General features: G+C 39.4%; 1 protein-coding gene across 2 annotated transcripts; it reads left to right on the top strand.

Moving 5' to 3' along the window:
- Positions 1-39: 39 nt before the first annotated feature.
- Positions 40-24,635, top strand: LOC130906999 (transcriptional coactivator YAP1-like). Of its 2 annotated transcripts, XM_057821795.1 has the most exons (9): positions 40-243; positions 508-768; positions 10,468-10,688; positions 14,678-14,832; positions 19,122-19,223; positions 19,416-19,495; positions 22,762-22,880; positions 22,940-23,043; positions 23,111-24,635. In XM_057821795.1, exons 2-9 carry the CDS (start codon positions 553-555, stop codon positions 23,278-23,280), a joined length of 1,167 nt encoding a protein of 388 aa, XP_057677778.1. In that variant the 5' UTR covers positions 40-243; positions 508-552; the 3' UTR covers positions 23,281-24,635. The 2 variants fall into 2 exon arrangements, with proteins under 2 accessions (XP_057677778.1, XP_057677779.1); XM_057821796.1 differs by lacking the exon at positions 19,122-19,223 and having other exon boundaries at positions 23,111-24,632.
- The last annotated feature ends 1,935 nt before the right edge of the window (positions 24,636-26,570 follow it).

Below are 26,570 nucleotides of genomic sequence, written 5' to 3' on the forward strand. Positions count from 1 at the left end.
GGCTTTAAAGGCTGCAACCCCGCCCATGCGCACTATCGCAAGAACGTGGATGTGCACGCGCGCGCACGCACGCACACAAAAGTTTGGACTACTCGTCGTGATTTCTTCCACGCACTTTGTTCCACTTCACGCGCGTGTGGATTTCTTCTTCTTGGAGCGGCGGGATTCGGTTGTTGTGGCTTTTATTACATTTTGAGCGTAGGTCTTGACGAAGAGTGGGGGAGAACGACTGTCTGCGTTAAGGTATGTGGGAGGCACGTTGCGCTCACTTTTTCTATTTGTTTTTTCCACACGCGCACGCAAACTTTCTCGCGTGTTGATTGCGTCTTTTCAAAGAATTCTTTAAAGAAGTTCCGATAAAGTTCAGCGTGGGTTGTTTGGAGACGAGAAAAATGGGGGAGTAGTGTAAACAATCCGATCACATAACACGTCACGCATTGTCACACAACCCCCTCCCAGCATGACTTTCAATTCGTAAAATTGGAATTATTTTTTGTTTTTATACAGGTTTTTTGTATTATTTGTCAAGCGTGTGACACCCCTTTGCCCCACATGGACGCGCACCGAGGCGGCGGCGGCAGCGCGCCCCCGGTCGGTCAGCAAGTGGTGCACGTCCGCGGCGACTCCCAGAGCGAGCTGGATGCCCTTTTCAGTGCGGTCATGAACCCCGGCAAGGCCGCCCAGCAGCCCGCATCGGTGCCCATGAGGTTGCGAAAGCTGCCCGACTCCTTCTTCAAACCGCCGGACCCTCGCACGCACTCCAGACAGGTCGGGAAATGCACAATATATTGTGATGGTGATATATCGCGATAATAATGTATCCCAATAGGTTATCGATATGCTCTCGCCAAGAAAGATGTCACTGTTTAAAGGCAGCCTCAGACTTAATGACTTGTAGGCTCTAATTAGCCACCATTCTTCTCTTTTACTAAAATATGTTATGAGAAACACATAAAATATTGCCATTGATTTAAAAAGCTGTATTATTTAGTACATGTTTTGACCTATGGGGGCGCCTTATTTTAAGCGCGCAATGGACGTAGGTCAATGGTGTCCAAACTTTTTGCAAAGGGGGCCAGATTTGGTGTGGTAAAAATGTAGGGGGCCGACCTTGGCTGACGTGCTCTACGTAGAACAAAATATTTAAGCAAATTTTAGCAAGCCATTCCGTGTGTCACATTTGCTTTATTATTATGTTTTTATGTAATAATTTCAACAATTTCGCAACTAGCCTTTGTGTCGTTCTCTTTCGACTCTCGGGCTGTTGCAAAATACTGCTGCTGTAAAATTAAACTACCGTTAGCTTCAAGTTGCTTTAATTTCTCGCTATGTATCTTCCCTGTAATCTTGTCGTACATGTCAGCGTGTCTTGTTTGGTAATATCGCCTCACATTGAACTCTTTAAAACAGCGACTGTCTCTTTGCAAATGAGGCAGACACAGTTGTTGCGTATTTTAGTAAAGAAATAGTCCAATTTCCACCAATCCTTGAATCGTCGGCCGTCGCGGTCAACTTTTTTTGTTGATTGTCGCCATTTTAGATTTTAAATTGGGAGTAAAGGGTCACACGGGGTAATGTTGCTTTGATAGATGCTGCCTTTTAGTGGGTAAATGAGGAGCAGCATTTAGTGTGTAACTACTTCATATGCTGGTAGCAGTACTGCTGACCAATTTATTAAGTGTATGTGCGGGCCAGACGTTATTGATTTTATGACAGAGGCTGGGGGCCGGATGAAATTTGACCAAGGGCCGCATTTGGCCCCCGGGCCGGACTTTGGACATGTCTGACGTAGATTGTCGCTGTCACTTGACGAATACTACCGGTGTTCTGCCAAAATCTGCTACATCGGCGAAACGTGCTACATTAATTTGACACCCAAAGTACTACCGTGCGCTCTAAACTTTTTTTGTTTAGATGCATACAGGAATAACGTCCTAAAAAAATGCCTGCAGAAAATACTTAAATGTGCCTACGTGCCCAATGTGGTCAACTGCTTCAAAGCTAACACAAAAAAACACAATGGTTAAAAGTATGAGAGGGTAATACATGCAAAAAGTATCTTTGAGACAGTGAAAAGGTTCTAAATAACTAAATAAAAACAAAAATGGTGAGTACTCGCTGCTTCTAACCGATGTGCGCATGCGTGTGTATGCATGCGCAAGCGTGCTGAGCATTGTGTAGGATGTTTCGCTGCGTAGTAAGGAATGGCTGAACACCGGCATAGGCGGATCTACTATTCAGGCGAAGTAGACGATCGCCTTAGGCCCCCAACCAGTAGGGGGCCCCAAACCAGCTGCCCTTGCCCCAACGAGCAACTGCTTGGGCCACCGGAGCCAGCAGCACCCCCAACTATTCGTCATGTATAATTATGTCAGCATACCAAACAAACAAATAACAAAACAAAAAAGAAAGAAATTTGATTGCTGCATTTATATTATCCCCCCCACCCCCCACACACGCACCACGACGACGGACAGAGTATCAGTCGCTTAGCTTCATTTAGCGCCGTTTAGCATCGCTTAGCTCCGCTTAGCTGTTCGTTAGCTTTACTAAGCTCTCCCGCGGTTTTCACGCCACTAAGCTCGCTATTTTTACAGCTCACTTGCTATTTTGCACGTCTGCTATCGTTTATTTCGAACACATGAGCGAACGTGCTCTCCATGAGAGCCAATGTGCAGTGAGGGAGAAGTTGAGAACAGGCCTCTAATGCCGCTTTTAAGTTTCTTCTTCTTCTTCACAAGGAACATAAAATACACGACAGCACACCCTGTGGCGAAACGATGTAGTACAGTTCCAATCAGTCATACAATAACACTCAACAGCTGGTTAACAGCAAAAGCACGTCATGTTCGTCATATAAATAATGATTTCTGGAGTTAATCCCACATACTTCAGAATTAATATTATAATATGTTGAGTAAATACTACATAATACAGATTCTACACTAAGAATAGCTTACAAATGACACTCTTCATGACAAATATGATTGGCAATGAATAATTATTAGAATTATTATATAATTCTATTATATATTGTAATATACTATAATAACATTGCTAGAATTTTTTTAAAGAATTTTTTTGAATAATGTTGGAAAGGCAAAGTCAGTGTTCTGAATCTGTTTACTTTCCATTCTTTTGCACTAGTAAATGCTATCTGCATTTAACTTCATTGTTTATTTGTGATTAATTATTGTTATTTACGTGATTATTTGTACTTTAATAAAGAATTTAAGTGTTCCAAAATAGTTTTGTGAATTAATAAGCGTCAACAAAAATTTAATTGCTAAATTAGTTGAAAAAAAAAAAAAGAAAATTATTAGATTAGTCGATTAATCGTAAAACTAGTCGGCTGACTAATCAGGAGAAAATTTGTCGTTTAGGACAGCCCTAGTGTACCAGAATATATTTCCTCCACACCCTTCTCACCCTTTAACCCCTGACCCATGAAGAGGGCCCCTGGATATGTTCGCCTTAGGCCCCAAAATTGCCAAGTCCGCCACTGACTACCGGGTAACTGCAATTCTTTCTAGGCGGTGAGACGTCAAACACATGTGCTCATCGGTTAAAAGTAGGCATGTGCCGGTATGAGATTTTGACTGTATGATAACCCATAGACTTCATAATCTATTAAAATGACAAGGGAAACTTGGCCAATTCGTAAGGGGCCTATTTTCAAAAACTTCAAATTCAAATATTTTCAAAACCAAAGCTGCTACCAACCTAAAACCAAAGCAGGCACCTACCTTAGCCATATATGAGTCTCCATGAGCATCGAAAAATTCAAAGCCGTTCCCTTATAAAATCCCGTTTATTTTTTTTATATAAGTATAACACAACTTAAAATGGCTATAAAAGTCTCAGATTTTACTCTACATGCACAAAAATCACCAAATGCAGAGAAAACCATCTATATTTTCAGCATCAATAGCAATATTTAACATATAAGTTTTTTTTTCTTTACTGCAAGTTTTCAACAGCTAATAAATCAATTTAAAATCAGAAATTTAATACTTGAAGAAAACATGCAGAATCAATTATGAATAATATGTAAATAGATTATTAATAAATTTTTATATACAATCACGACTTATTATAGAATAGAATAGTCCATTATAATCATTATACACTATATACTGTACAATGCTACTCTGTCAGCGAATGAGGCTAGCGGCCCCCTAATGTAAACAGAGCTTTTCTGGCGAAAATTCTTGTGAATAAATGCTTAAATCCCCGAATTCTTCATATATATGGATGTAAAACAGTCTTGATTCTTGCCTAAAAGCAAATAAACCGTGCAGTTAGCATTTATTTTACGTATATTGTTGAATTACAATGCTACTCTGTTAGCGAATGAGGCTAGCGGCCGCCTGGCGTTAACAGGAGCTTTTCTTGCGAAAATTCTTGTGACTAAATGCTTAAATCCCCGAATTCGTCATAGATATCGACGTAACCCAGTCTCGATTCTTGGTTAAAAGCAAAACAAAACGTGCAGGTAGCATTTATTTCGTGTAAATATTGCCAACTATGAGGCTAGTCAGTTACGAAAATTAGCCGCCTACATGTGTAAACAAAGAAGCAAATTCCTTCAAATAAATGCTTCAATCACGCATGCATGGTACGAAAAATATAATATTTACCTTGAATCCTTGGACAAATCACTCTGGAGACAATCCTTCATGTTTGTATGCGGTACAGCTTTCGTAGTTCTTCAAAAATCCAAGCTTAAATCCGACATGAGTGCATGCCGTCTTCGGCTATTACTAAATGAAGCTCGGCCCCCTCTGATAAGGCGTTAGGCAAAGAATGACGAAGTGTCACGTCAATAGCTAATGAAGTGTATGGATAACCTTAAAGTGCCTACGACAGGATAAAAAAAAGTCTTAAATAACATTATTATGTGAATTAGAATCATATTTTGAGACGATTCGACTATATACATCAATTTGGCAAAGTGCAGGTGACGAGAAATTAGTCTTTTAATCTGCTGTTTAGCCATGGCTACCATTATAGGGCTCTAGCATCCCCAACAGGAGGATGACGTCGGCAGGGTCATGGTTTCATCTGATTTAGAATTCAGCCCATCTAGGGGGAATTATTTATAGCGAGGAAAATGCGACGAAGAGAGCTGCAAAATGTTATTGTTTCAGTCTCTCTACTCCAATATTTTTACAGGATATTCTTTTTATCGAAGTATTTCTCTCCAATTACTAAATAAATGGTATGGTCATGGCAAATAACAGCCTTGTGCTAAATGGAATATGAAATATAAGAATTCATTCAGTACGATATGGAAAAATTACTCATAATGGTCAAAACTGTACACTTCTTGCACCTCCCAAACTATATTTTATGCCACCGGAGTTAGTCCGGCATTTGTCATTTCCCTGCCCCGGCTTCGGAGAGTGTAAACAAACCAGAAGGTGTAACAGGTAGCCGACATGCTAACCCGAACCGAGTGATGTTTTAAAGTCTTATTCTTGGCTTTCGAAGTGAAAAATCACACAAAACTACCCAGGATCATGTCACAGTGGCGGGGTTGTCGATTGATCGGCAACCTGCCCGGCGGCGAGCAAGTTACAGCTTGTCGGACTCGTTCCCCTGCTGCGGGCAGGGGAGCTCGTTTGCCGGGGAAGCAGCTGGACAAACCGTCCGACGTCGGAGAAACTCGTAGCTGCCACATGGTCAACACGAATATGGCGTAAAATAATGCTTTACCACACAGCGAAGACGTAAACTGTGAGAGAGCGGTGTGCAGTTCTTGTGCAGCTAACATGGCAGGATGTGTCTGAGGAGAACTTTATACATGTCCATCCATGATCAAATGTAAGTAAATAGTCCTTTATTTAAAGAAAGTTTGTAGTGTTTACTTTGTAATTGCTGTATTCGTGGCCATTTTTAATACAAACTTATGGGGTTGAAAATTTGACATAACACCGGGCACACAAAGAGGGCAATAAGCCGAGTATAGCGCTCTCCTGGCGGGCACACGAAGAACCGAGGGGGGTGTGCGACAAGCCGCCGGTCGTCGGGCGAGTTGCATTCTCGGTGGACAATCAGCTACAAAATGCAAGCCACCTCCGTAATAAAATGTGTGCCATGATCCCAGTATTTGACATCATACAAAATACGATTTTTACTCACTTCCTCATAAGTCCAACAGTCCCAAAGTAGTAGGGCTTGTTTTGGCCAATATCCGCGGTGAATGGGAACCTTTTGAAACCCAAAAAGGCTCACACCCTCCCTGGTGCAGCAACAAAACCCTGCAGCACATTTGGCTGGCGTGATGCGAAAAATAAACGAATTAATCCGCAAAATCAGCTGAATTAGCAGTCCATCTGCATGCTATAAAGCAATGCTGTAGTGTGAGATGCTGACCCGGGTGACGTCACATTCGCATTCCTCCTCAAAACAGGACGTTATTCATTATAATGGGCGGGATTCAAAAAATTGAAGAACTAAAACGGTTGCTTCCACACACATCCAAGCGGTCCATTTCATTCAGGAGCATAAAATACCGCGTGAAATATGAAATAAACATTCTTTTTGGTGTTATATGCACTTTAAGCAAAAATACCGAGGTTTCACGGTATTGCGATTATAGCTCTAAAATGTGTTATTTTGACATGTATGGGTTTAAAAAAAAAATTTTTTTAATTCCATTGAACAGGATTTTTTTCCCCCCAATATATTTGCAAATTGGCAAATGTTTACAATGGCGGAATACTATGCAAGAGTATTCTAACGGTAGAGAGAAAATTTGTTAGCCGTCTTGGCATGTAAATAGCCACGTTATCTGCCATGTTAACAAGCTTACGTTATAGTATTTGTTTTACCATTGCTAGACACACTAAACCAGCTTGAGTGAACTCTCGTAGCTGGTGGGAAACGTTCATGACAACGTTTACTTACCATAAATTTTGTGTCAAGTGACGGACGATGATCATGTAAATGTGAAATCATGTTGGAGGTGTTGCCTGAATGTCGGCTGTCCTTCCTCCTCTAAGACGCGGCCGTCTGTCTCTTTTCAGTTGCCGAAGTACTCCCATACTGGCGACTTATGTTTATATTTGCGGGAGGAAAAGCTAAGGTGTAGTGTCACTGACACACACAGAGCAACAACCCGAAAGGGGATGGGTGAGCCCTGCCGCTCCAAATTAAGGATTTCTTGCTACATTTTTGGGACCTCAAAAATAGCTAATACCGTAACTACGGTATGATGGAAAATTTTAGTGTTTTTGAAACCGTGACGTTTTCATACCACGGCAAACCTTGAAACCGGTAACCAGCACATGCCTAGTTAAAAGCGGCGAGTTCTTACTATTTGTGTTTTTATTGAGTCTTTTATTACCTTTTCATTACCTCAAAATCTTTTTTGCATGTGTTTCCCTCTCATAGTTTTAAGCATTGTGTTGTGGTAGCAGATTGTTGATCTGCTGACCACATTAGAGTATTTAAACCACATTTATTTGATATTACTACATTTAAGTATTATCTTAAGGCATCTTTAGTATGTTCTTTCTGTACGCAAATAAACAAAACAAGTTGAAAGCGTATGGTAGTACTTTGGGTGTCAAATTCGCCTCTTGTAAGATACGTAGCATGCCATTGTAACACATTTTGGTGGAACACAGTTTTTTTCCTACTCTCGTCTCGTCTCATCCCGTCTTTCCTGTTCATTTTGCTTTGGCTCTCGTTTTGTGAAATATCGACAGTGTTGTCATGCTCATTAATGTTCCTCTCGGGTTCAGATTGAAAGGGTTGAACAGATGACAAGCTTATGTTGCTAAAGTCATACTCTGGAAGCCCGGGTAGCGTAACCATGTGATGTCACCGCCCTGCGACGTCAACAACAATCGGGACCTACTAGTTAGGGCTGCAGCTATCAATTATTTCAGTAGTCGATTTATCGATGAACTAGTTAGTTCGAATAATCGAGTAATCGGATGAGCAACATGAAAAGTTAAAATACCTGAGCTGAGCCTCAAACGGTATAAGAAAATTAAATAAATAAGGATCTATGTACAACAAAAGAACAATTGGCTAACTTACATAGCAAAAGTTTACTAGCTTAAATGCTATAAAACGCTAATTTTTTTTCCAATGCTCTTAACTAATGGTTTAGACACATATTCCTACAAAAAAAAACGGCTAAATATACCTATAGACTAAATAACGAATGTATTAAAAAAACATTAGCTCAAACAAAAACTTGGCTTATGTTGGTCTTAACATGGAGCAGCTGGATTCAGCCATATGAAATGAGACAGACTAGAGGGCAGTGTATCCACCCAAATCAATAAAACTAAATACAAACACTTTAAAATTTACCATTGCAACGCCACTTTAATTAAACAAATACTTAAAGGAGCATAATTTAATTAGAATCTTTTCTTCTAATCGGATACTCGAGTTATTCGATTAATCGTTGCAGCACTACTGCTAGTTAAACTAATATTACAAATTGTATAAAAATGAAAACATCAAGAGGGGTTTCAATATCAATTTTTTAAAACTCATAATGTTTATCTTTTAAGAACTACAAGTCTTTCTATCCGTGGAACCATTTAAATAGGGAACCAAAATGTCGCTACGAAGAATTTCCCCTAGAATAGGGTCTATAATAACTCATTGGCATTCGCCCCCTCTCAGCAAAATGAATTGGACCTTTAGCGCTGTCAATAGCACTCAAACAACATAAACCAGTCCTCTCAGCTGAAATGAATTGGACATCTATTGTTGCCAGTGGCAAGCAATGCATTACAGCTCTCATTTCTTCACAAGAATGTTGCAATAGTGTTCATGTATTCATTTACAAAAATGTTGCATTAAAATATTGTCATATACTATAGTCTGTGAGGAAGACAATGAAAAAAAAACATTGTTAATGAAATAGCTAATTTTTCTTTTAAAAGCAACACTAGGTAACTTTTCAACCTCTATAAAATATTCTCATAAGATTTGTTATATGTCGGCTGACAACTAGTTGAATGACACCTCTTTTATATGTACTGTATATATGGGGTCTGTATTGCTTTCACCGGCTCTAATTAACTTTGAGGAGGGTGGCAGGAACCCTGCAACACAAAAAACCTACAAATGTTCTGACTGTTGTACGGCATATGTCACTTCCACCTTTCATTGTAAAGACGGAAGTCGATGGCAACTAGGGGTAAAAGAATACTCAAAAATAAAAATTAGCTCGGCTTTCAGTCGCTGGTTTGACACCCCCCCAACCGTGGGGTTAGCCACACTAAGGCACACGGTCGCTAACCGTCATATGCTTTGGTTTAGCCACAACTGGATTCATTACCTTTTTCTATTCACCCTTCACACAGCCGCTGGAAACATAAATGTTGTTTAATCCATCTGCAGGCGACTGGGCGATCATGATTTTACAGCACTGTGCGGGTGTGCGCTGGTCCTCATGGGAAACGCAGTCTTACTTAAGGCAAAACACTGCCGCTTTTGTCCACCGGCATCACTAAAATTCACCAAAACCAACCGAACTCGTCAGCGCTGACGAGTTCGGGTTGGGTGGTGGGGTTAGCCACACTAAGCCGCACTGTTGCTAACGGTCATATACTATTGTTTAGCCACAACTGGATTCATTACCTTATTACTATTCATCCTTTACACAGCTGCTGGAAACAGAAATGTCGTTTAACCGATCTGCAGGCGACTGGGAGATCATGATTTTATGACACTGTGCGGGTGTGCATTGGTCCTCATGGGAAACGCAGTCTTCCTTAACCCCTTAATGCCTGCAACATGAAGCAATTGTCAGAGAATCCCAAAACTTAAAAAATAAGGTCCTAATGATACTTTTTTCAAATTTGTAGAAAAAGAAAAATCAAAATGAATACTGTATGTGTAATAGGCGCTCTAATATCTATAACCCTAGCTAAATCCAGTTTTTTTTTCTCATGGAACCTGCAGATGCATGTTTTGACTTGCATCCATCATTTTTTAATTTTTTTATTTCAAAATTCTAAATTAGTCTCAAAATAATGAAATTCTGAGTGTATCAAATGTGATACACTTGGCTAGAAGGAAGGCAAAACACGACTGCCTTTGTCCACCGGCGTCACTAAAATCGACCAAAACTGAAAAGTTACCTAGTGTTGCTCGTCATTTGCGTAATAAAATATCATGGATTCATTTTCTGGCCCATGTATCGATAATTGTTATCGTGAGCCTTGAGGCTCCCACCACTACTTAAAACCATGTAATCTAATGACAACAATTAATGTCCAATCGATTTAAGGTAAGGTTAGCAGTTAATTCGTTCATTCGTTACCACCCCCCCCCCCCCCCCCCGCCACCCCCCACTTCAAATGGATCGGACATCTGCTAGTGATAAACTGATTTAAATTCACAGCAAAAGGATGATTGGATGCCACATGATTGCACATCTATCACCGTCAATGGTACTGATTTTTTTTTTTTTTTTTTTAACTCTATCAGGCTAGTTCGGACGGCGGTGTGTGTGCATCCCTCACCCCTCACCACGTGCGTGCCCACTCCTCACCGGCCTCTCTGCCAGTCAACATGCCTGATGCGGTGGTTGCAGCTGCTGCGGCGGCAGCCACAGCGGCAGCTACCGCGCCTTTCATACCAGACGATGTGCCGCTTCCGCACGGCTGGGAGATGGCCAAGACGCCCGCTGGGCAACGTTACTTCCTCAAGTAAGAGCGGCAGTGAGGTTACCCCAACACAGCCTCGAAATTAGGCCTGGACAATTTTATTATCGAGATCACAGATATACCACAGTCATAGACTTCACTACCAGTTGACAGGAAACGGGGTACGGGTCCGCTCTGTTGGGGCCTATTTTCAAAAACATTTAAATATTTTCAAAACCAAAGCCACTAGTGACCTAAAACCTAAACATACAGCTCCCTTATAAAATCCTTATTATTTTTTATATAAGTATAACAGAACTTAAAATTCCTATAAAATTCTCAGACATTACGCTTGATGCACAAAAATCACCAGATGCAGAGATAATCACCTTTTATTTTCAGGATCAATAGCAATATTTAACAATTCAGTTTTTGCCCGAAATAGCAACTAATTTTTTTATTTTTATTTAGCGCAATTTTGAAATGTTTGCAACAGCTAGTAAATCACTACATTTTCACATCAGAAACTTAATATTTGAGGAAAGCATGCAGAATAATCTTTATTTTACTCAACAAAAGCAAATTTTGTATTTTTCTATATACAATAACAATTTATTTAGTTTAAATTCTGATTCTGGCTATCTGGCTCTCGTCGTTTTTAGGTTGAATTGTTACATAAATTTGCCTTTTACGTGTTTTATCTTTTCTTTGTATTCACACAGAAATGTCTAAATTACTAGTTTTTTGACAAAAAAAGCTGGCAGTTGGCTGAAAATTACCTGATTATTTGAATGTAATGTTATTGTGTATGGATACAAAAGCCAACATGACGGCCATCACAAAACAGAGCTTTTTAAGTTGAAAATTCTTTTAAATAAATGCGTAAATCCTGGAAGTTTTATAGATATGAACGTAAAAGAGTCTAGATCCTTGGTTAAAAGAAAAAAATGGGCAGTTATCATTCATTTTACGTAATTTTTTCGAGCTAAAGTTGCACTAATTTTTTCCATTCATTTAATTTTATTTCACGTTTTAAAGAGCATGCATGGTGCTATATACTTGCTTATGCTTATATAACAACTACCTTAAATCCTCGACCAAATCACTCTTAAGACACTTCTGCCTGCTTGTATGCACAAAAACTTTCGTCCTGTTTCCACCTAAATCCGACGCTCTGCCGGGCCTGGCCCCCTACAGAAAGTCGTGGCCCAATGTTTGTAGGAACTGTCTCCAACTGATAGTGAAGTCTATGCCACAATATAAGACATCCAGTGAAAAATTTCACAACAATTATGACAGCTTTTTCCCCATTGACTTTGTTTTTGAATTGACATTAAACAGACATTACACGGATTAAATACGTTTTAATAAAATGAACAAGTTAAACATATCAAGCTGTGCTACTACCTTCAACTTTCTAGAGTTAACATAAGCAGCACAGTAGTATGCGTATTTTTGATAAAAAGTAAATATATCTTATTATTTACTATTACGTGTGACGAGTGGTTTTGACTTTCAAGACGGCTGTTAAGTTAGCATAAAATAATTAATAGTAAACTAATTAACATTCATGTTGGAACGCATTGTGTTGTTTGTGTGGATTATGTACGTTGCTATTTTCATTTGTCTTGCGTGCATTATTTGAGTAGTTTCCAGGGGGGATCCAATTGGGTAACTATTGAGTGAAAACGAGGATATTTTTAGGCCGATTGGTGGTACTGATATGGCATATGCAGTCCTATTAATGGAGCAAGTCACTGCAAATTGGGTGCCATCCGCTGGCCAAAACGCAGATTGCAGAAACAGGTCTATTTATGGCGATCATGACGATATACTCAATTTTTTAAGATATACAGTATATTTTCGTATCGTACAGCACTATTCTGTGCATTGAAACATAAATTCATTTGTTCTCAAAAACCTGTTAGCGTCACGCTAATATATAATGGAAGATGCCAGTGATGCGTTAACAGTGGCGGTGGGAGCACTGGCTACACCTCTTATTTGAATGGCCCCAAAGTGTTCCCGTTTTAGCACAAAGCATGGCAATCGGCAAATCCTACTTTTCTGAAGTGAGAGAAAATCAAATAATGTTGTTTATAAAGTATGTTAAATATTAATGCTGGTTTTCGTGTTTGAAATTGCTTTTGAAAAAAGTGATTAAAATTACTGTTCCATGTATTGTATCCTTACAATCCTTACAACAGCATGCAGTATGATTAAATTTGAATTATTACAAACTTTACTGGTTCATCTTTGCTTGGCACTGTCAAGAAAAGATGGTTTTACTACCACATGCAGGATAATCTGTGTATTGCCTTGTTGACCAAACAAACACTGAACAAAGATGGTAGCGACACTTGGCCCCTGAGGGTTACATGTGGCCCCTTCTTGGCCCTCTGTTTTAGAAAAATCGCGTGAACAAAAATTAGTGCCGTAATTTTCGCACTATAAGGCACACCTGACTATAAACTGCCACCCACCAAATTTGACAAGAAAACGACACTTGTTCATAGGTAAGCCGCACTGGCCTATAAGTCGCAGCCGTTTTCTCTTTACTATGCGATATTTACACCAAAAGATATTATACGGTAACACTTTATTTGACAGTGGCATCATATGACTGTCATAAGACCAAATGAACCACAGTGAAACTTTCAACCAATTGGCTGCAATGCTTCATTGCTTCATTTGGCCATCACTGCTCCCTTGGGGGAGACAGTCAACCTATGCCGCCTCCTGCTGTCAACACTGTTGTTGTCCAACATGCCTCCTAGCATGCATAGCAGCGCTACAGATGTAAATAACAATACAAATTCATGTTCTGTGCTAATTATTTCTTCAGTTACTTATCCAGTTGTTTCATCCACTGCTAGTTATGGTATTTGGGAACACATTATTTGACAGTGGAGCCATACGACTGTCAATAGACAATCATAATTATGGCATGACACAGTTATGAGCATTAATGAATGCTTATAACAGATGTCATTTAGTGTTATCTGGCAAATGATCTCACTTTTGAATGGATGTAAAAGATCCGAGCTGGACATAAATGGAGTTAGTGACATAATTTGCCGGATGACACTTAATGACATAAGCATTCAGTAACGCCCCTGATAGTGTCATGTAATAATTATGACGGTCTTATGACATATGAATAAAGTATTACCTGTTAACCCAAATAAATCAACAAATAAGCCGCTGGACTATAAGCCGCAGCATTCAAAATGAAGGAAAAAAGTACCGGCTTATAGTTTGAAAATTATGGTATCTCATCGTGGTATTCCAACCCTCAAAACAATGAATATTTATTCTCAAACGTTCTTAGACACAGCCAAAAAACAAATTATTGTAACAAAGTTTTATTCTTCTACTACGCTCTTCTTCTATTAATGTCAGGGCTTCTCTGCAAAATGCCATACAGCCTCCCTATGGCTGAGGTCCGCACATAATCAGGGCACTTCTTTTGATAAATTCCTTGCTTGTTTTTGTTATGTTTTTTTTTTTTTAAATCTCTTATAACTCTCAAACTACTAATTTTTTAACCATGGTTATATTCCTACATTTTCTGCATTGATGAATTAACTTACTTTAATTTTGCGTTTGCTGTTTGAAATATTGATTGTGAAAAGTATTGTTTGCAACAGGCCAGCTAATTTTATGTTAATATTTAATTCAGATGCGGGCAAAAAGTTTAACTGCCCTCTAGTTTTATGTGCTCAGTACCGATTCTTTAAAACTATCAGTTGACGAATATATATAAAATCAAGCTTTAAAAAAAAAAGTAAGAATTGAGATCAGACGATATGAAAAGACAGAAAAGACATCCTGATTACCCAACCCTATTTGAACTTTGAAATCTGAACCTTATGTTGAAACCTGTCCTAAGACAAGACTACCACCCTTAACAATGTAATAATGTCGTTATGCTGGAATTCTCATGCGAGTTGTTGTACTGGTCAACCCAGTCTTACTCCTTTGAGTCATTGTTCTAACATGCTCTGTGTGCGTGCCTGATTGTGTACGTGTGTGTACGTGCTGACCTACAGCCACCTGGACAAGACCACCACCTGGCACGACCCCCGCCTGACACAGCTCCAATCGACCGCCCAGCCGCACCCCGGTCCGTCCCCCGCTCACGCTCACTCTCTCAGTAACCCGGCTCCCACCACCGCCACACCTCCCAGCAGTAATCCAGATGCAGGTATTTCCACAAATGATTATCATGAAAATAGAAAATGACGACAAAGGCGTTCCATTTGCATCCTGGAAGGAATTGCAGGATCATTTGAACGCATTCACTGCCATTCAGGGCGATAGACATCCAATTTTTTGGGAATGGGAGAATTGCAGCGATCATTACATTATACATTTCGAAGCTGTATTTTAGGGGTAGGACTTGATTAAAATAGATAGTGGGGCAAATAAGTACAGTATTTCGACAACCACCTATTGTGCAAGTTCTCATACTTGAAAAGATTAGAGTGGCCTGTAATTGTCAACATGAGTAAACCTCAACCATGAGAGACAGAATGTGGGGGAAAAAAACAGAAAATCACATTGTTTGATTTTTAAAGAATTTATTTCCAAATTAGAGTGGAAAATAAGTATTTGGTCACCTACAAACAAGCAAGATTTCTGGCTGTCAAAGAGGTCTAACTTCTTCTAACGAGGTCTAATGAGGCTTCACTCGTTACCTATATTAATGGCACCTGTTTTAACTCATTATCGGTATAAAAGACACCTGTCCACAACCTCGTCAGTCACACTCCAAACTCCACTATGGCAAAGACCAAAGAGCTGTCGAAGGACACCAGAGACAAAATTGTAGACCTGCACCAGGCTGGGAAGACTGAATCTGCAATAGGTAAAACACTTGGTGTAAAGAGATCAACTGTGGGAGCAATTATTAGAAAATGGAAGACATACAAGACCACTGATAATCTCCCTCGATCTGGGGCTCCATGCAAGATCTCACCCCGTGGCGTCAAAATGATAACAAGAACGTTGAGCAAAAATCCCAGAACCACACGGGGGAACCTAGTGAATGACCTACAGAGAGCTGGGACCACAGTAACAAAGGCTACTATCAGTAACACAATGCACCGCCAGGGACTCAAATCCTGCACTGCCAGACGTGTCCCCCTGCTGAAGCCAGTACACGTCCAGGCCCATCTGCGGTTCGCTAGAGAGCATTTGGATGATCCAGAAGAGGACAGGGAGACTGTGTTATGGTCAGATGAAACCAAAATAGAACTTTTTGGTCGAAACACAGGTTTTCGTGTTTGGAGGAGAAAGAATACTGAATTGCATCCGAAGAACACCATACCCACTGTGAAGCATGGGGGTGGAAACATCATGCTTTGGGGCTAATTTTTTGCAAAGGGACAAGGATGACTAATCCGTGTAAAGGAAAGAATGAATGGGGCCATGTATCAAGAGATTTTGATTGAAAATCTCCTTCCATCAGCAAGGGCATTGAAGATGAGACGTGGCCGAGTCTTTCAGCATGACAATGATCCCAAACACACAGCCAGGGCAACAAAGGAGTGGCTTCGTGAGAACCATTTCAAGGTCCTGGAGTTGCCTAGCCAGTCTCCAGATCTCAACCCCATAGAAAATCTGTGGTGGGAGTCGAAAGTCCGTGTTGCCCAACGACAGCCCCAAAACATGGGTTAGGGTTAGGGCCAAAATACTAGCAACAGTGTGCGAAAAGCTTGTGAAGAGTTACAATAAACGTTTGGCCTCCGTTATTGCCAAGAAAGGGTACATAACAAAGTATTGAGATGAGCTTTTGGTATTGACCAAATACTTATTGTCTACCATGATTTGCAAATAAATTCTTTAAACATCAAACAATATGATTTTCTGTTTTTTTTCCCACATTCTGTCTCTCATGGTTGAGGTTTACCCATGTTGACAATTACAGGCCTCACTAATACTTTCAATTGCGAGAACTTGCACAATTAGTGGTTGACTAAATACTTATTTGCCCCACTGGACTAATTTAGAGGCTTTGCAATACATTTCAATTATTCAAATGCACTCAATTTTTTTGAACTCATTAAATCTTCTGTAATTAATTAATCATAATTAAATCCCACCCTGACTAAGTTTGTTTTATTTGTTGTAAATATTTGTATTATCTTATTGTATATGTCTATTTACAGTTAATTTATCATCCCACTCTATAATACGTTTATACAACTTAAAAACATTTTTGAAAATTCCACTTATTTTTAATCTATGGCGGAAAACACTCAGGTGACTTGAAGCTCTGCTCTGAGACCCCCAATTTGGCCAGATTTCAAAATTGTCATATATAGATGTGTGATACATCATTGGAAAGCTTAAAATCTCAATTTTCTGGGGGAAGAAAAATTTTGAACAAAAGGGCATTTAAAAAAAAAAAAAAATTTAAGCCCCTAAACCCTAACTCCAGGTTAGAGCATGAGAAAGCATAATTAAAGACCCCTTGATTTTAACGAGATATTATCGCGTACTTACCTTGTTTCGATCTAAAAAGATGGAGCATATCTCACCGAGTGTCAAGACACAGCTGTGAATAGCCACAGCATGACTTTTGGGGGATTTTATAGGTGAAACACGGTAATATAACAAGGGTCACAATGCAGAAATCGCAGACATCAAGGAGTGGTCGAGATTTTCTTTTTCAAATACTTACCCTTTTAAACGTTTTTTTTTTTTGTTTGTTTGTTTGTTTGGACCAGAGGTTGCGCTAGACTTTTTCGTTGTCTGTCATTTTGACTGACAGTGTCATAAAAATCCGGTCATAATATATTTTTACCCGTCACTTACATTTTTAAAATGATAATAATGACATATTCAATAATATTTAGTTTTCATTCATTTTGAATTAATAGTCTATCCGAACAAGTTGAACAAGAGGCAAACAGACAGCGGAGTGCACCAATCAGCGACGGGCAGACGTGCCGTTAGCAAAGCGACGAGGGCAGGACGAGGGACTTACGCGTGGAAGGAAACATACGAGGAGAACGGAGTTTATTCAACATGGCTAGCGCGAGACAGACTGTTGTCAATGTCTCGTGCCGATGTGTTTTAGCTCATTTAAAACTGAATTTACCGTGGATTGGAACATATACTCGGCTCTCCCGTTCGCTATCCATGTTGTAGAGACGACTTTCGGCGCGCAAGAGTGACGTTGCTCGTGAAGAACACGTCACGCAAATAAACAAATCTGATTTGTCGATTGATTTTGTACCTACTCGAGAGGCTGTGTCCCAGACTTTTCTCTCAGTGTTTGAAAAATACAGGGAGAACAGTTTGGCCGTGCCAGGCAAACACTCAGTTGCCTTGACATTTTTCCGAGTAAGGCCAACGACGTCATGCATCAAGAGAGACAAAAGCTAATTAATATGCTCACTCGCCACCCTGTGGTCTGGGGTGTGAATTGCAACCTGTCAAAATGACGGATGGACTTCAGTTTTTTCCGTCACCGTTTTAAAAAACCGGTCAACGACGGAAAATATTCGGTTAACGCGACCCCTGGTTTGGACCAATTATTTATCAACAAAAATATCGGGGAAAATGTGACAGTAACAAAAAAATGCAATTAAGCGACGGTTACACAGTTTTTTTTCATTGTGACGTAATTTGTTTAAAAGTTTAAAATATGGGAGTGAATAATTTTAAAAGTTGTTTTTTGGGGTTTTTTTTGTAACTAAATACTAGACATCAATTAATGATTCCAAGCTAAAAATAATAGGCATTTTGAATAAAAAATGTCATTCTTTTTATGGCTGGGTTGAAACAAAAGTGTTTGCCCGGTGTCTGTAAATAGGGGTCTCCTGGGTAAAACGGACAAACTAAAAATAGTTATGGGCTTAATGCACCATGAAACTGCTATGGCAGCATATAGACATATTGTTCTATCAAACACAACAGTTCTTTTAGCTTCAAATGCAGCAGTTTATTTTACAGAGGGGTTCAAGAGCAGAAACTGCTTTGTCAGCCTTGTCTGTGTTTTCCGCCATATATTCAAAAATAAAAACTAGGGCAATCAGATATTTTTAATAAAATGAGAAGTTGATTTTATATATACACCACTTCCAGAAAATAGGGTTTATTCTAGAAAAAAAATGCACAACATTTTTTAAAAACACGCTTTTGCTTATAACAAGAGAAAATTGTTTCAAAATAAGTCTTTATATCATACGGAAATGTAGTTTAGTAATAAGACTGCATCTTATTTTAAGTTATTTTGAGTTATTTTTACTAGAAACTAGAGACATTTTTTGGTAAGACTGATTTTTTTCATTATAAATATTTTACCAAAATGTCTGATAACCTGAAGCCTGAGGTTTTCAGAGTACTTTTCCAAAAAACTTGCGGGCAAAATGAGTATGACATCCCTGTCAAAATACCCGATTTGAGTTTTCTGAGGGTTTCCTTTCCCCACAATCCTGTGGTTCTCTTGTGCGTGTGCTCATGTGTGCTCTCGCTGCTGTTCAGGTGGGCTGCCTGATGGCTGGGAGCGGGCCACCACCGCCGAGGGGGACGTGTACTACGTCGATCACATAAATAAGAGCACCACGTGGCTCCACCCGCGTCTAGGTAGCGTTGCCACAGTCCAGTATTATTTGGGGGTGTGCAGAGGTGCTATTTGTCCAGCATAAGCAGAAAGGTCGCACAGAAATGGACTTGAACCTTAAGGAAATTAACTCAACATTTTGTGTGTGTGCTTTTTTCGTTTTTTTTTGTTTTTTTTTAGTACTATCACGATGTTATTGTCTTTTTGTCTTACAGGCCTGTTGAGTTTGGTCATGCAGCAGCGCAAGGAGAAAGAGAGACAGCGATGCAAGCAACACATGCAACTCAACACGCAGGTGAAAATTGACTTTCGTGCCAGATGTCCAATCATGTGACTGACAACTACCATAATTTTCGCACTATAAGGTGCACCTGACTATATGCTGCCACCCACCAGATTTGACACGAAAACAGCATTTGGTCATAGATAAGCTGCCAGGGACTATTAGCCACAGCTGTCCTCACTTTATTATGGGATATTTGCACCAAAAGATATTAATCAGTAACACTTTATTTGACAGCAGCATCATAAGACCAAATGAACCACTATGAAGCTTTAAACCAATTGCCTGCAAAGCTTCATTAGCTTTGAACCAATTGGCTGCAAAGCTTCATTGCCTCATTTGGCCATCACCGTTCTCTTGGAGGAGACGGTCAACAACTGCTGCCACCTGCTGTCTACGCTATGTCGTCCAACATGCCTCTGAGCATACATTGCAGTGCTGCAGATGTAAATAACAATCAAAATTTATGTTCTGTGCTAATTTTGTTCAGTTACTGTTCTAGTTGTTTTATTAATTGCTAGTCATGGAATTTGGTAACACTTTATTTGACAGTGGGGCCATAAGACTGTAATAAGACCATCATAATTATGACATGACACTGCCATGAGGATTAATTAATGCTTATGACAGACATCATTTTGTGTCATCTGGCAAATTATCCCACTTCTGAATGGATGTAAAAGAAGCTGGACATAAATGGAGTTGGCGACATAATTTGCCAGATACACTTAATGGCATCTGTCATAAGCATTCATTAGTGCCCATGATAATGTAATGTCATCATTATGATGGTCTTATGGCAGTCTTATGACACCGCTGTCAAGTAAAGTGTTACCTGTTAACACAAATACATCAACAAATTAGCCGCACTCTACTATAAACCGCAGAATTCAAATTGAGGGAAAAAAGTAGCAACTTACAGTCCGAAAAGTAAGTGTGGAGCCAGGGCAATATATTTTGCAATTAATTTTTTTGTAATATTCAGGTCTATATCAAATAGAGCTATTCAAGTTATCTGGTGAAAATTGTTCTAGTTTTAATATTGCAATACATCCCAAACCTCCCAAAAATAGCAATGATAGTTTTTCCCAATATTGTTCAGGCCTACTAAAAATGTTTTCGTATATAAAATTAAATAAATATACTCCAAAAATAAATAAATAAATAAAGGTTTACTACTATTTCAAATGAACATTGACAGACAAGCACACATTGCAGCTTCTACAAGGACAATGCCAACTTGGTGATAATACACAGTACATTATTTTCAATTATACCCACCTGGATGCCACAAAATGTATGTAAAAAAATAAAAATAAAAAAATAAATGTCAGAGTTTAAGAGGACGCTCGTCTTTAGCATTAGGCTGGTGCTAACACGAATGCTATGCTAACGCTATGAGTTACCTTTAATGTGTGATAACTTGGCACAGACCTTTTGAAAGCTAAAGCAACATTGCATATTCTCTCTGGCCAAGATGCAAATCCTACCGTGTGTGCAAGCCTTGAGACCGGAGGTCACAGCACTGGTGCGTGGGCAGGGACTTTAGCACGTCACAATGCTACCATGCAGGCTAACTACACATAAAATGTCACACATTGTGAAAATGTGACCGAAACCATTGCACATTTTCGTCCCGTTCTTGTCTCGTGACCTAACTGGCATTACACTCGTTATGTTTTAGTCTCCCAAAACACGTTTATAGCTCGTTATCGTCTCGTCATAGTCATGAAAAAAGTGTTCGTTGACGAAATATTTTCATTATTGTCATCATTGATGAAAACAACACTGCTTGTTAGCATGTAAAAAAGTCAAATTCAGGCATGAAAATCGCTCACCTTTCGGCGAAATTCACCGTTTCGAAGTCAGAAAGGGTGACCGACGTAAATTGTTTAGATCCGAGGAGAAGATTTTTAAGGGGGGTCGGGTGATTTAATGTTGGACACTTGGTATGCAAGAGAGGGAAGCGGCACAAAGCCAAAAAAGCGCACCAGAGTGGCCAAAACATTGACTTTTTTCAACGAAACAAAGGAGAGTACAGTGTTGTGTCCTATGCTTCAATGTCAAGCTTGGCTGTACGTCAGCCATGAATGGACACCTAAAGCGCCGTCACCCAGTAGTAATTTTGGAAGACGACAGGAGACAATTACACGCTGGCAAACCTAACTCCATCTAACTAACTAACGACATGTTTTATTGAAGTTGCTAAGCCTGTTGCGATATGCAATTAGTCCATTTATCGCACTGTAAATAAAAATGAGGGCGGTAATTTTCACGGGTTTTATCGCCCTGCGCACGCGTGCATGCATTTGTGCGTGCATGCTGATGGCATATGAGACTCCAGTTCGTTTCACAGATGTTTATTGGTCATCAACACGCCATAGAATTAAAGTTCAGACATACAAAATAAGGAAACACATCAATATTAAACACTGTAAACGTAAGCATTGCTAGATTGAGGCTAATGGGGAAAAAAGACAACCTACTTTAGCTTGCTATAAAACATTGGCAGTCTTCTCCAAAACGCAAACTTGCGGTTAAAAGGTGCTTTTTTTGCGGAGTGTAAAGCTTCTTGTTAGCGGTTTAGCGAACGTACTTGCGGTGAACATTTCCAAATAAACGCATGTCATGTTCGTCATGTAACGATTTCTGGAGTTAATCCCACATTCTTTAGAATTCAGATTATACACTAAAAATAGCTTTAAAATTACAACCTTTCTGAAAAATCTGATTGGCAATGAATAATTATTATACTACTATTACATGTAGTAGTATACTATAATATTAATGCGAGATATTTTTTTAAGAATTGTTTTAAGTCATGTAGGAAAAGCGCACTGTTCTGAATCTGTTTACATTCCATTCTTTTACACTAGTTCATGCTATCAGCATTTGACCTCATTGTTTATTTGCGATTTATTGTTGTTATTTACGTTTTTATTTGTACTTTAATAAAGAATTCAAGTGTTCCAAAATGTTTTTGTGAATTGATAAGAGTCATCAAAAATGTCATTGCTAAATTAGTTTAAAAAAAAAAAATAGATTAGTCGATTAATCGTAAAAATACTCGCCTGACTAATCAGGAAAAAATTAGTCGTTTGGGACAGCTCTAGTTGTACAGTGTACCGGAATGTATTTCCTCCACACCCTTCTCACCTTTTTAACCCCTGACCCATTTTCATGGCTGCAAATTATCCAATTTGTCATTAAAGCCGCAGAGTTCAAAGAGAGGGAGAGGTAGTAAACTGAAGTATATTGGATATGAATTTCTCTCTTAGGACACAATCGGTGGAGGAAGGAACCAGATGCCCGCTGCTATGGATCATGATAGAAACACACTTGCTCCACCAGTGGATGTCCGGATCCGAGCTCCCACCCACGAACCCACTCTCAACGGGTGAGTGTCCTAGTTGTCATGGTGGTGGTGATTATTAGGTGACGTTTATTGTCATGCAGTGGCGCTCACTCGCGCAACGAGAGCACCGACAGCGGCCTGAGTGTCAGCAGTCTGCCGCGCTCGTCCGAACTGGCGCTGGCCTCTTTGGACCACATGGACACAGGTAGGGCTTGTTGCTAACTTGCTTATATGCTACCACTTTGTAAGAGTAAACAAACCTTTATCCATAGGTGAGTGTGGAGAGTCGTCGACTTTACAGGACTCCCTGCCGACGATGAGCGAGGGTGAGGAGCTGATGCCCTGCATCCCGGAAGGTCTGAGTTCGGACCTCCTGATGGACATGGAGACCGTCCTGTCTGGCTCACACATGGACAGGGACAGCCTGCTCACCTGGCTATAGAGATGCCAATTTGTGTCTTTTCAAGAACATTTTGTATGGCTGTTTGACACTAAAACAAGATGGACGTCATTTGCCCACACACGACGGAAGGACGCCTGACGCCAGCCCCTGTAGCATATATTGTCACCTCAGGTGATCAAAAAGAAACAATGAAGGAAAATCGTGAAAGCTTTAATCAAGTGAAGTCATTGTACAAATTTGATGTAAAATGCATTGATTTTAACTTGTGGTTCCAATATTTAGGGGTCAAAATATTAGGAGCAGCTGAGGTAAAAAAAAAAAAAAAAAGTGGCATACGTAAAGTTTTTCCTAATATTATGGTTGAGCGTTATAGGTGTGTTTTTTCAAGTGACGTTTGTTTTAAAGATGAAGTACAAATTTTTATTGCGCCTGGATATGGCAAATGAAGATTTTTCAAGGACGCTTAAAGCAGCAACATACTCGTTGGAGATGTTGTTGCGCTGTGTTAATTATTAAAATGATTTTACGCATTCCCCTCAGTGCAACACTAGCTTACAAATTATCTTAGGAAGATGCATGACACTATAAGATATATATATATATATATATGTAACATGATAAGCGTTGATCCATTTACAGAGTTTTGTACCTTTGTTTTAATGCATGTGCTTTCTATAACCATTTATTTTATTCTCAGTATTTGTTTGCATAAACGTTTAATACAAATAATGAAGTAAAGTGTGTGGTAAAACATACTGATATTTTAATGTAACTATTGTTTTTAAAAAACCTGATGTGTTTATATACGAATAAAAAAGTAATAAGAGTACTTATCCTCCTTTTAAGATGCCAGACTGCTTTTTAACACATTGGCTGCCATTGACGGGGATAGACGTTCAATCCAATTTGACTTGATCGAGGACTGCCGGCCGCTTAATCAAATTGGATTGAACGTCTACCACTGTCAAGGGCAGTGAAACATAGTTACTTAGTGCCAGGCATGAATAAGAAATGAATACATCTAAAATTAACTAGAAACTGCAAACTCTGGAGCTATTACGATGGGGCTTTGTTGTTGTTGTAGGTACAGATCTATCAGGTCACTTCCTGTTGATTTAGGGACATTTCGGGGACATGTTTGGTTGCATGGCTGTCAATGGCATCGACAAACGTGGGCGCCAGTTGAATGTCAATGAGCTGTGATGCTAAGTATTTGGTCAAAAATCACAACCACCCAGGTTTTTCTGCCATTGAAAATCAGAGAAATTTGGACGTACATGGCCGTCAATGGCATGGACGTGCATGGCTATTGTGGCGTTGCCTTAGTGGGGCGCCAGTTGTATGCCAATAGGCTGTGATGGTAAAAAGTCAAAAATCCCAAGGACCTGTTTTCCAGCCATTGAAAATAAAAAGGCAATTTGGACGTACATAAATTCCTCCTATTATGGCGTGTTTTTCTGCTCGTTAACATTAATAATCAGAATGGTGAAGTCGTGTGTGGCGGTCAGTTGCAAAAACAGAGAAGATAGACGGAGAGACTTGAAGTTTTACCGTATTCCTAGAGACCCAGAGAGGAGAGCGAGATGGACTACTGCAATTCGACGAGAGAACTGGGCTCCAAACGACTACCACAGATTATGTAGTAGTCATTTTATATCTGGTAAGATGCATTTAATATATATTTAGAGGGTTTTGGGCTGACAACCACAATTAAGATCATTGCTAGGCTAATCGCCGACAACATACACTCAGACGTTGTGAATGTACTACCTGAAAATATATAATTATAAGGGGATAATAAGACAGTTGTCATACAATTAATTTACAATTTCACTATTGAGGTCAAAAGCCAAAAAATAAATTCAACTAGGGACAATCTGGAGTAGTGCTATCGCACTTCATATTTATTACATATTATATATGTTTGTAGTGAGAGTGCTATCGCTAAACCATATAAACATTAAAAGCCCTAGCTCCATTGACAAATGACATGAAATACATTAGACTTGACAGTGGATGTTAGCAAGAACAAAAGATTAAGAATTGGAAATTTCGTAACTCACCTTCCCGAGCACAAGATAGATTCCTGCCGAATTTTCGTGGACGAGGACCTGTTTCACCCAACCAGCAACGAAGTATTTATAAGCCTCCAAGCTCTTAAAGTTTTTCAAACTTTCGTGAGAATAGGCTGATTTTGTGTTGACGACATAGTTGTAAATATCAGGGTAGCAGATGTCAGGCAAAGATGGCGAAGACAGCGGGTCGAAAAACATTGATTTAGGCATCAAATATGGATATGGCGAATGGATAAACTGAAGCTTTTCCACATAACGCCTTTTATGCAACGCATCCAATGAGTTTACAGCGTCAGATAACACCGGGGCTTCCATGAATTGCTCTATAACTTGCACGACTAATTGAAAACAATGAGACTAGGTCTAAAAAATACGGACAATATGGCGGCCGGATACAGCGACACGTCATTTTGTGACGTAGGTGAGTAGGGTCTATACAGTATTAAAGATTACACTTGTTTTGACCTGCCTGCCGATTTTGGTACATTTTGAAGCATTCTAAGGGGGTCAAATTGAGCTCAAAGGGGCTGCGGAACAAAGAATAACTATAATAATAATAATAATAAAACCGAGGAACGACAATAGGTTACCTAAAAAAACATTGTCACCTGCATGTGCATACTGTTCAGTTATGGATGTGTTCTAAGCCAAATAAAATCAAATCAACTTTTATTCGCTTAGACCAAATCACAACAAGTTATCTCAAGGAGAAAACCAAACATGTTTTAAGGTGCAGTATCCCTACATTAGATTTCGACCAACTTGAGCATTGTAGCTTTTTTTTTTTTTTTTTTTTTTTTGCCCCCACAGGTAAGACTAATGCCCACCCAACCCTGGCATCCTGGTAACACCACTGCTGTTAATGGCATCCCATTAGAAATTAATGGGCATGTTTCTGGTGAATTTTGGGGGAACTAAGTTTTTGCCAAATTCTGTACACTTTTATGCCCCTTACTGTCCTGGAATTTTTGACATGGTAATTCTGTGATTTGGTCAAAAATTGTAGGACAGGTAGAGTTTGGAAAAAAACAAAAAAAATATTTTTTTTCCCAAAAACCCTGGATTTACGGGCGAATGGAAAGCGAAAATTCCTGTCTGGTGCGCCGAAGAAACGCAATTTAAAAAATGAATTTTACTATATGAGCCTTTTCTATGCAAAGCCCCAACTAATAATCATTAAAAAACTAAATATAATTTTATGTATGGTGCAAATTAGTGACTATCTGTCTTTGTCAGTCACGTGTCCAAACTAGC

This window comes from Corythoichthys intestinalis, chromosome 18, assembly GCF_030265065.1.
Source record: "Corythoichthys intestinalis isolate RoL2023-P3 chromosome 18, ASM3026506v1, whole genome shotgun sequence".
NCBI classification, from domain to species: domain Eukaryota; kingdom Metazoa; phylum Chordata; class Actinopteri; order Syngnathiformes; family Syngnathidae; genus Corythoichthys; species Corythoichthys intestinalis.